Source organism: Trichechus manatus, unplaced genomic scaffold, assembly GCF_000243295.1.
Source record: "Trichechus manatus latirostris isolate Lorelei unplaced genomic scaffold, TriManLat1.0 scaffold00024, whole genome shotgun sequence".
NCBI lineage: Eukaryota > Metazoa > Chordata > Mammalia > Sirenia > Trichechidae > Trichechus > Trichechus manatus.
In genome coordinates, this window is record NW_004443960.1 from 10,440,050 (window position 1) to 10,451,603 (window position 11,554).

Here is an 11,554-nt window from a genome sequence, read left to right on the forward strand (position 1 = left end):
GTGCTCTGCTCTTGGCACTGCTTTCTTGGTGGTATGAGGTTCCCATGTCTCTCTGCTAACTTCTCTCTTTCATGTCTCAAAAGAGATTGGCTTAAGACACTATCTAATCTTGTAGACCTCATCAGTATAACTGCTGCTAATCCATCTTATTACATCATAGTGATAGCATTTACAACACACAGGGAAATCACATCAGATGATAAAACCGTAGACAGTCATACAGTACTGGGAATCATGACGTAGCCAAGTTGACAGATATTTTTAGGGGACGCAATTCAATCCATGACAGCAGCCATCGTGTTAATTGCATCACCCAGGGAAACCAAAGCTCAGAGCTACTGTCCCTGTTACACAGCCAGTAAGCACAGGGCTGTGATTCAAACTCACGTCCATTTGCCTTCACAGCCCATGCCTGTAACCTCTGTGTGTGTGTGTGTGTGTGTGTGTGTGTTTAAGATGAGGGTTTACATAGCAAATTAGGTTCCCATTTAACAATTTCTATACAAATTATTCAGTGATAGTGGTTACGTTTTCCACAATGTGTCATTATTCTCATTCATCCTGTTCTGGTTGTACCATTTCCAGTACTCTACTTTCCCTGCCCCCTTACCTTCTCATCTTCGCTTTAGAGTAATTTTTGACCATTTGGTCTCATATAGATGATTTTTTAAAGAACCTCATTACGCATGAGTGATATTCTTTATTTTATGAGCCAATCTGTTGTTTAGCTAAAAGATGACCTCAAAGGATAATTTCCTTTTAAGATGCAAAGAGTAACTTAGGCTGATAGTCTCAGGGAGTTGTCTAGTCTCAACTGGTCCAGTAAGTCTGGACTTTTTAAGAATTTGAGTTCTGTTGCACATTTTTCTCCCATTCTGTCGGGATCTGTCTAACGTGGCCCTGTTCAGAACGATCGGTAGTGCCCTAAACTCTTTGTTGTACCTCTGCTGCTTACCTGTCCCACCCCAGCGTTGAGACTTCCTGACCAGTGCTCAGTCCTCCCTGTTCCCCACCGGGAGGATGGTGGTGTGAGCACAACCACCTCAGAGGATCGGAAACAGCTCAGAGAATGAGGACACCTTCGGCACCTTTCCCTGCGTGCGACCATGTTCCAAAATGCTCTCCCTTTTGTGGTGGGTGGCGCACCTCAGCATAGCCCAGAGGGGCACCACAGAGAACCTCTGGCACTTCTTTGTAGGAGGCAGGATGTACCTCTGTCCAAAGAAGTGCCCTCATGATTATTTATTAATTGTGTAAGGGAAGAAAAAAAAAATCATAGGGTTTCCCGGAAAGGGATAAAAGTTCAATATGATAAACTCCCAAAAAGCAATCAAAGGCCAAAGAGGGCAGAAAAATAAAGGACAGAGAGAGTAAGAGAGATGATGAATCATAGTGGCAAGTGTGTTAGCAGAGGCCGCAGACTGGGCCGTATTTCATCGCGATGGAGGTGCAGGCTGGCACTGCTGAGCCGTCAGCATCATCACACCGGCGGTGGCGGCGAGTCATGGTGGTGGTGGGGACTCGGGGGACTCGGCCCCAGGAGATCTCCAAGGCCCAGCCCTGGGATGAGCTGCCGATGACAGGAAGAGGTGGAACCAGCTGACTGTGTTGCTGTTACTGCAAACCCATTGTATTAATTTTATGTGTATTAACACATGGACATAGAAAATTACAAATGAAAACTGTAAAGCTACAGGAAGAAGAAACTGCCCACAATCACAGTCCTCCCACCCCAGAAACAAGCATCATTCATACTTCAGTTTACTTCCCGGCTCTGTGTGTGTTCCCTCTCTCCTCTCCCCTGTCCTGCTCTCTCCTTCCTCCTGCCCGCCCCCTCCTCTCCACCTTCTTCTCTCTCTTTTTTATTATTATTTTTTTCTTAATTTTTAGTTACCAAAGAAATAACATGAGTTTATTCTTCATTTAAAAAAATTACAAATGAGGCTAAAGTCTCCTTTGACCACTCCCCTCCAGGCCCTCCCCGGAGATAACCACAGTCGTTAGGGGGCTTATCTCCTTCCAGACCCTTTTCTGTACAGTTGCATTCCATGTGGACCCATGGACAGGGCCACAGCCCCTTATCTTCAATTCTGAAATCTAAACAGCTCTGAAAACTAAAAGATTTCTTCCAGACTCATTTGGTGGCAAAACCTGTCCTTGAACTATTTATGGGCTGTTTAGAGGGGTTGTTAGTACCACTGACAATGAATATACATGCTTTTTTCCTGCAGAAAACTCATGTTTCGTTTTAGCTGCCCAAGACCCAGCAGAGGATGTAACAATATATACGTTCCACAGGACCTTTTTAATGCCTGAAGATTCTAAATTCCAGAACATATCTGGCCACAAGGGTTTAGGATAAGGAATATGAATCTGTCTTATTTTGTGGCTTGGGCTGCCTTTTTCTTTTTTTAATCTAAACAGAATCATAATTCTTTGTAGCACTCTGCAGCTTGATTTTTTTCAGTCAGCACTGGGGACTGGAACTTCGTGGGTTAGCACTGCAGATTTTGCACATTCCTTTTCAGGGCTGCATTGTACTCCATGGCATGGACACTCACATTCCTTTGGCTGGGCATTTCGGTGGATTCCAGGCTTTCCTGTCATGGGCAGAGCTGCAGAGGGCATCCTCAAGTGTGTCTCCCTGTGCCCCGTGCAGCCCTTTCTCCTGGGAAGATCCCAGGAGCAGAACAGCTGGGTCACGGGATTTGTCTTTAACAACACTGTCATCATGCCATAAGCTTCTCCCTGTGCTGCAGCATGCCTCTTCAAAAACTCCATTGTTGAAGGCTGCATAATAGTCCATTGTCTGGATTAGCCAAAATCTACTTAGCTGGTATCTCATGTTGTCTATTTAGATGGCTTCTGTGACATTATGAATAGCTCCATGCTGAACATCCTTATACGGAAATCTTCCTATTTCCAATTATTCCTTTAGGATGGATTCCTTTAGGATCAAAGGAATGTCCCTATTAAAGGCTTTTGGTAGCATCTTGCTAGGTTGCTTTCCAGAAAGCAGAGTGGGGACGCCTACCTGGCCACGCCCGACCCTGTATTTCACTCACAGGACTCTTCCTTCAGAGGTGCCAGCTGGCATGGTGCTTCAGGGCAAAGCTGGCTTTCCATGCATGTGCACCCGCCCACCACCCATGTGGGCACATGCAGCCTTTCTACCTGTCTCATTTCTATTTTCTATCATATTCTTGCCAAAGACAGAAAGAGAGTACACAGGTTAACAGCACAGTAGAAACCATAGCTCACAATGTCTGTTTAGGGCATGTTCCCTTGCAACCACATATAAGGATAAAGATTTCAGAAATACTGGGCTGTCTGGACATCAGGCATTAAATCAGTCAGTGAGATTTCACTTTCAGGGCAGCTTGCCAAGTGAGACCGAGAGAGAAGTAAGTTCTCTGGTTCAGTGGAGTCGGTAAAGCCCACACAGCCTCCATCATCCCCCTGCTGCGGGAGGCAATCAAATAATGAGCACTCAGCTGCTCCGGGGACTGGGTTCTCCAGGGCACTTCAAAGCCAGCTGACCTGATGACTTTTCAGGGGAGGTTGTGAGAGCTGGGGGTGAATAAAGACTCCGGCAAGCTGGAGTTTAATTGATGGGGACTTCAGAGAATGAGGCAGCAGAGGACTCAGAGAGAACTGGAGGTTCTGTGTGCATGATGAACAAAGGGACCGGGCTAGGTGCTTGAGTAATCCGGTGTTGGAAGGCAGACGCCTAACTCAGCAAGGAGTGGGCCAGCGCTGCCCGCCAGCTTAGTGCAGTGACCAGAGAGCAGGATGCAGGGAAGGATAAATTTAGCCCACGTTTCAGGGGAAAACATCGATCTCAAATGTAGTGCTGTCTTTTAAAGGAAAGTGGAAGCTGCAGGCTGGTCATTTGGGACAATTTCACTTGAACAGATAAAAGCCCAGGAAAAATGAATGACTGTAACCCACTTGTCCTGCTAGAAATCCAGAGACTCTTCCTTTTGGCAAGAGGGTGATTGGTTTCTGCAAAGGCAGGGATGGTCCATTCCCCTCTCCTTATTTGTTCCCAAGAAGAGGTACTGCCCTGTTTTCTGGAAAGACTGGAGGTTTGTATTTCCAATCCCAAATGTTCACCTTCACAGGAGCGACACCCATTCCAGGCCTCGGTGTTTGCGTGGCTGTTGGCCAGTTTCTGACATCTGATGTGTTTCGTGTGTCCAAGTGGAGGCACCGCTAGCCCCTCTCCCAGTTGTCTAGTAGCTGAGCACAAGGCATTTGGTAGCTGGGGACAGATTTTTTTAACTGGGGACTTCTAGCATGCATGCACACGGCATCTCGGGTATTGTTTCCCCTGCCTGAAGCTGAGGGAGCCATGCACGGTCCCTCACAATAGCCTGCTGGCCTATGACACTGCCACACTCTCACTTGTCCGTGGTGACAGTGTCTTTCCTGTGGCCTCTCCCTGACACTCCTCCCTTGTCTGGGAGGGGAAGAAAGTCCAGCCTGTCAATATTTAGGGCACTAATTATCTGCATTCGGGCACCAGGGGTCGTGGAAAGGCTAGGACGTGTCCAGGAATTCTTGTCTCTAAAACACAGGGCTGACTGTAAAGAAGTTCCAGAGAGGGTGTGAGAGAAAGAAGCCCAAATCTCAACCCCACCCCGCACTCTGGCCCCGAGCACTGTCCATTGTGTCTCGGGTTCTTGGGAAGAAATGAAGTCAACACATACAGTGATATGGGTCCGAGTTAATAATAAATGTGGAGGAAGGAGAGAGGATGTTCAATATTTAAACATTTCAGAGCGCTAAGTTTGTTTTGCCAGATATTGCCCTCTGCCTGCTTCCTGGATGGGTTCTGTAAACCTGAGCCTTCTCTCCATGAACCTGCTGTTGGCATCTGACATCAGTAATTCTGACAAAGGGGAAACGGTTCCTTTTCTAGGCCGCCCCAAACCGGTAGGGTTTCTTCTTGTTTCTGTTGCCTTGTTTAAAGGAAGGAAAGGCAACAATGAGGAAACTAAGGTTTTTGTGAATCTTGGAGCACTTGAAAGGAGTTGCTAAGCTTTGGGGTCATGTCTGGAGTTGTCTTCGTTTCCCATGTTGGCTTCTCCTAGGGCTGTCTTGTATTTTCCTATGAATTTTGTGCTTTGCTCCTTATCTGTAACAGATAAAATGGCTCAACAATGAGACACCATGTCCACATTTAGGAAATGTCTGTCCAAGTATATATGCTAGATAGGTTGCTTAAAAGTTGCCTATAATGCTGAATTCTGTGAATCAATTCCTTTTTTCTTCTTAACACACATTATATAAAAGGAAAAGCATCCCTTTGGGGGGAGGAAAAAGCATTTGGCCCCAAGACATAATAAAATCATGCCTAAGGATGCAGCAAACTTTAAGTCTCTTAGTTAAAGGAAATCAATACTTTTATAATGAAATATTAATAATACTAAAAAAAAATAAGTCAAAACTACAAATGCGGAATAGCCTGGGTGATTTTAATGTTGAATGCATTAGCTTAGCATTTGCAAGGAAATGCAAAAGAGAAGCAGATCAAACTGTAGCCCATCTGAGAAGCCCCTCAACTCTTCATAAGCCCGCTTTATCATGGGCTTTCCATGAAGACACATGCCTTTCCCCAAATGCCCAGATTTGTTTCCAAGCATTTTGTTGAAGATGCTGACTTACGGAAATGAAAAGATGATTGTAAGCTGTAGAGAGGAGCACGCGTGCATGCACAGACACACGTAGGCCCACACACACGCTTACACACACACATTCATGCACACGTGCATGTGCACACATATGCAAACGTGTGCAGCCACACTGACAGCAGGGTGCCGGCTCCTGAGGCAAAGAGAAATGGAGAGCTAGGGAAAGCCACTTGTTTGAACACACAGCCGGCTGTTCCCCTCTCTCCTCGTCCTCTGTGGATTGTTCCAGTGGAGGTCTGTAAGGGACGTATTCAAACTAGGCTGAACCACATGAAGTTGCCTATGTTGTAGGTCAGCTTGGTTGAATGGTGGCAAGTTCATACAGTTCAACCTAACACATTCAATTCTCTTGCAAAGAAATACTAGCAAATAGAACACATTTCTATTTGTGAGATGTTTAATGTATGCACGTTGGTGTGTGAGACGCACCAAAGAGGGTGGGGAGGAGAGCCTCCTGTCTGCACATAGTGAACCTTCTGTCTGCACATAGTGAGCCTCTTGTCCCTACCTGAACCTCAGAGCCCTACCAGTGGCGGGGGGCACATCATGTGGGTCTTGAACCCAAACATAACAGATGAGATTTTAAGAATCTAGGTGAAAACATAATAAGAAATCTATTTTCTCATCACTGATTTTATATAGATCCTGTAAGCTTAGATGTTTTTAAAATTTTTTTCCCATACAAAAATTTGTACATACATTGTTATGTGACTGTAATTGCTCTCCCCATACTGTGAAAGCACAGTCCTCCTTTCCACCCCTGATTCCCCATGTCCATTCAACCAGCTCCTAACCCTCTCACCTCCGGACAGAAGCTGCCCATTTAGTCTCTTGTATCTACTGGAGCTAAGAGGCACACTCCTCACGAGTATCACTTTATGTCCCACGGTCCGGTCCGGTCCAATCCCTGTCTGAAGAGTTGGCCTCGGAAATTTTTTTATTTCTGGGCTGATAGAGAATCCGGGGGCCATGCTTTCCGGGGTAACTCCAGTCTCAGACCATTAAGTCTGGTCTTCTTACTAGAATTTGAGTTCTGCACCCCACCTTTCTCCTGCTCCATCCGGGACTCTCTGTTGTGTTCCCTGTCAGGGCGGTCATTGGTGGTAGCCAGGCACCATCTAGTTCTGGTCTCAGGCTGATGGAGTCTCTGGTTTATGTGGCCCTTTCTGTCTCTTGGGCTAATATTTTCCTTGTGTCTTTGGTGTTTTTCCTTCTCCTTTACTCCAGGTGGTTGGGACCAATTGATGCATCTTAGATGGCCGTTTAGCAAGCTTTTAAGACCCCAGATGCCACTCACCAAAGTAGGGTGCAGAACATTTTCTTAATAAGCTTTGTTATGCCAGTTGACCTAGATGTCCCCTGAAAGCATGGCCCCCAGACCTCTACCCCTGCTAGTCTGTCCCTCAAAGTATTTGATTGTATTCAAGAAACTTCTTAGCTTTGGTTTAGTCCAGTTGCGCTGACTTGTCCTGTAATGTGTGCTGTCCTTCCCTTCACCTAAGATAATTCTTATCTACTATCTAGTTAGTAAATAACCCTCACCCTCCGTCCCCACCCTGGTAACCATCAGAGAATGTTTTCTTCTGTGTTTAAACCTTTTCCTGAGTTCTCATAATAGTGGTCTTATACAATATTTATCCTTCTGTGACTGACTGAATTCACTCAGCATAATGAGTTCCAGCTTCCTCTGTGTTATGTGTCACGGCTTCATCGTTGTTCTTCATCGTTGCGTAGTATTCCATTGTGTGGATATACCATAATTTGTTTATCCATTCTTCCGTTGATGGGCACCTAGGTTGTTTCCATCTTCTTGCTATTGTGAACAGTGCTGCAATGAACATAGGTGTGCATATATCTGTTGGTATGACGGCTCTTGTTTCTCTAGGATATATTCCAGGGAGCGGGATAGCTGAATCGTATGGTACTTCTATTTCTAGCTTTTTAAGGAAGCGCCAAATTGATTTCCTAAGTGGTTGTTACCATTTTACATTCCCACCAACAGAGTAAAAGTGTTCCAGACCCTCTACAACCTCTCCAGCATTTGTTATTTTGTAAGCTTAGATTTTTAACTTTGCTTTAGAAAAGCTTTCTTATGCCTCTCTTTATTAACCCCTGAAACATTTCTTCACACTAGCTAAAATGAAGAAGATTTTTGTGTTGTTTTCTCTAAAAGAGCTGAGCCATTTCTTCTGCCACATGCCCATATGTCTAAAGACACTTATAAAAATGAAAAGCCCAGTTGGGCCCAGGTTCTGAACGTTATAAATGCCAGTTGAGTAATCAGAACAGCTAGTGCTAACCAAACGCTTAAAACATACTAACTCATTTAATGAGGTGTGATGGTGTTCCCCCACTTTACTTCACTTAACCAATGAGGACACTGCTACCTGTGGGGTCACAGGCTCCCTCAGGGTCCCACCCCCTGGCAGGGTGGTCTGCCCCAGCCACGGCCTCGCCCTTGTAAGGATCAGAGAAGCATTTCCAGAGCCCTGTGTATAACCAACTGACTTGCCGTGCCCACAGGTCTGCCGGGACAGAAGTTTGCAGTCCTGTCTGCTTAACCAGCTGAGGCATGGGCTGTTGAAAGCCTTTTCTGGCTGATATCTGTCGTGGTTTTCGTGTGACTCTGCACACACTTCCTGATTCCATCTGACCCACATAGTTCCAGATAGAATCTCCAGCTCCTTTTGTAGCTGGCGTGTAAGAGAACGTCATCTTCTGCAAGGCTGGCCTGGCCCCAGTCTGTTAGAGCACACGGGATAAGAGGCTCTAGTGGTGCAGCTGGCGGCAGCAGCCAGCCACCACATTCTGGGAAATCAGAGCCCTGATAGACGTAGGTAGACAGGACAGGGTGCCAGCACACGGCGCTCTGCTTCAAGAACGCATTTAGTAGCATCAGCTGCACTGGCCCCTTGATATACTCCCACCCAGTCAAACACACGAGGAGGCAGAGCAGGGCGTACCTCTTACATGGGATACATACTCCGTGGCCTCATGCCCTTATAGCCTGAGGGGACGGAGCAGGGCTGAGGCGATGACAGACTTGCAGGAAGAATCAGGCGATCATGGGCTAGCAAGACCCTCAGGAGAGCAAGCAGGGCGGTAGCTGGCCGACCCATCCTGGGCCAGCGGTTCCGGGCCTGGCTCTCATAGGCCCTTGGCAGAGGAGTCGGGAGCCGGTGACCCCTTGTGTCTGGATGTGCTCGCTGATCACTATCTAACCTGACTCCCTCTTGCTGCTCTTTCAGCCCTGTTTGCTGCCTCAGTAGAGAGGCGGGCGAGGTGGTCGCCAGTCGGCTTTCTAGTCCCTTTGCTGAGACACTGTTTTGGAACTCTTTTCTCAATAGTGTACAGACGGTAATGCTATCGGAAGAGGGAAGGGGCTGGAAGAGGCAGGGAACCCGGCCCTTAGGAATCAAGCCTAAGGCCCAGCAACCTTTGGTTTTAAAAACCCACAGCAGGGCTGTGCCACCATAAGAGAGTCTCAGCCATCCAGCCCATCTGGGACCCTGCATGTGGCTGTTCCCCCGTGCCCTGGAGAGGTGCTCGTTTCTGAGGCGGTGAGCACGTCGAGGTGCAGCCCGTTGTGGGATTCCTGACATTCACACAGCCCAGATGCCCCCGGCGGCAAAGGGGACATGTAGACCTTGGATCTCTCCCGTGGCTGGCAGCCCACTCAGGCAGGCCTTCACCTGAGAGCCAGACACTTCTAAGGGCACGGTTGGGAGAGGAGGGCCAAAGGGAAGACAAGATACTGAAAGACAATTTTTTCTTTTCTGCAGGTTTGCAAGTATAGTCTTAAAAAATCCGAGAGGATTTGCCCACGGATAAAGAGCTCTAGGCTAAACAATCCTACAAGTTCCCAGCTATTTTTGTATGTTGAACATGTTATCCCTTTGAAAGCAACCAGAAATAAAAGTCTACACATTTGGAGGTGCAGCCAGTCAGTGATCTAGGGGCTTGCCTGTGGTGAGGTCCAGGAACCAGCCTGGTGGCTCCAGCTGAGGCCAGAGAAGCCCCTTCTCGCAGGTGCCTCATTCACAGACCTATCTCCACTTCCTTCCCGGCTGGCAGTCAGGTGGCCAGTGCACACAGAGAACATCAGAATCACAGCATGGCCAGGGAGGGAAGCCCTTAGCATGCCTGTAGAGTCTGGAGTTTGTGCACGCAGCACTGAGCAGCAAATTGTATGCACGTTGGTGTGTGAGACGCATGCAGATGCGTGAGTCTCCTGTCTTTACCAGAACCTCAGAGCCCTAGCAGTGAGGGAGGGCACTGCTGGGGGACCCCCAAGGGGTCCTGCTGGCCTGCAGGGTCGTGACTACTGGGAACTCTCTGCACGCGTCAGTGGGTTCCTGTTTCTGAGAGGATTCCTAAGAGGAATCCTGAGCCAGCACCCAGGCTTCGCCTGTTCTGCTGTGGGTGTGCCGTTGTTGGGTTTGAGTCTGAACCCTGCTTCCTCAGCACCACCCACCACGTCTCTTTGAATAGTAGTGGGTAATGTCGGCCCTTGCGCCCAGCTTTCCAAGGTGGCTTTCCCGGCTGTAGGCCGTCCCTCAGTGGCACCCACCCTCAGCTGGGCTCTCATCTTGCCAGGGGTGGGCTCCAGAGCCGGCCTCCTGAGTCAGACACACAGGACAAGGAACCGCTGTGTGCGCCGTCTATCTTGTAAGCTGCAGTCTTCGCAGAGCCACCAGCAGCTGCAATTCCAGACTCATCCCAGCCCCCTTCTCTCGCCCAAGGGATTGGCAGACGGCACGGGGAGGTGAAAAGGCAGAGCCAGGGAAGGAGCTGGCGTGGAGGAAATAAGCCTATGGTCGCACTTGCTGTCTTCAGTTTTGTGCGCGAGGTCACAGGCCAATTGATTTCTTACTGTTTCCCAGCATCGTGAGGGCTGGTGAGAAAATATGAACACTGCATCGTCGTCAGAAACCTGAGCTGCAGCTGCAGAATGAACTCGCTGATGACAGGCTCAGGGCCTACACCCCACCAGCCTCTTTCACGTCCCAAGCTGTCCCAGTGCACGGGCTGCTGCTCCTGAATCAGCCGCCCTCGGACCCCAGTTTTATTTTGTGCTTTTCAGTGTGGAACAGAAATAAATGTTGGTGTTTCATTACAGCAGGCAGCTTTCCCTTACAACTCCTAGGGCTTTTTCTTAAAAGAGGTCTGCATTTCTTTGAAGCACATCCATCTGAGACTTAAGTGTCTTAGGGTCAGTTCCCTCAGGCTAAGAAGGCTCCTGTTTGGGCATCGACAGGTGATACCCTGGAGCTCAAAATGGAGGCTGGAGGCCCCTGTGTCATGGTTTGAATTATGTCCCCCAAAAAATGTGTGTATCAATTTGGCTAGGCCATGATTCCTGGTACTGTGTGATTTTCCTGTATGTTGTAAACCTGCCTCTATGATGTTAGTGAGGGAGGATGGGTGGCAGTTGTGTTAGTAAGGCAGGACCTGATCTACAGGACTGGGTTGTGTCCTGAGGCAGTCTCTTGAGATACAAAAGACAAGTGAGCAGAGAGACAGGGGGACCTCATACCATCAAGAGAGCAGTGCCGGGAGCAGAGCATGTCCTTTGAACCGGGGTCCCTGCGCCAAGAAGCTCCTAGTCCAGGGGAACACCAAAGAGAAGAAGGCCGACAGAGAGAGAAAACCTTCCCCTGGAGCTGATGCCCTGAATTTGGACTTTTAGCCTACTTTGACTATGAGGAAATAAACTTCTCTTCATTAAAACCATCCACTTGTGGTATTTCTGTTATAGCAGCACTAGATGACTAAGATGCCCTGTCTCAGCCCAGAGCAGAGGTCGTGCACTGTCGGCCACTTGGCCCGGAGACGTGCTTGGCTTGGCTTGCATGGGG

The 11,554-nt window shown here is 48.0% G+C and overlaps 1 protein-coding gene across 1 annotated transcript in view; it reads left to right on the top strand.

Moving 5' to 3' along the window:
- CLEC16A (C-type lectin domain containing 16A) overlaps positions 1–9,946 on the top strand; it is a 210,759-nt gene extending 200,813 nt beyond the window's left edge. Inside the window, exon 22 of the mRNA XM_004373253.2 lies at positions 9,479–9,946. Coding sequence (XP_004373310.2) covers positions 9,479–9,492 — 14 coding nt within the window. The 3' untranslated portion in view covers positions 9,493–9,946. The remainder of the gene's footprint in view (positions 1–9,478) is intronic.
- The last annotated feature ends 1,608 nt before the right edge of the window (positions 9,947–11,554 follow it).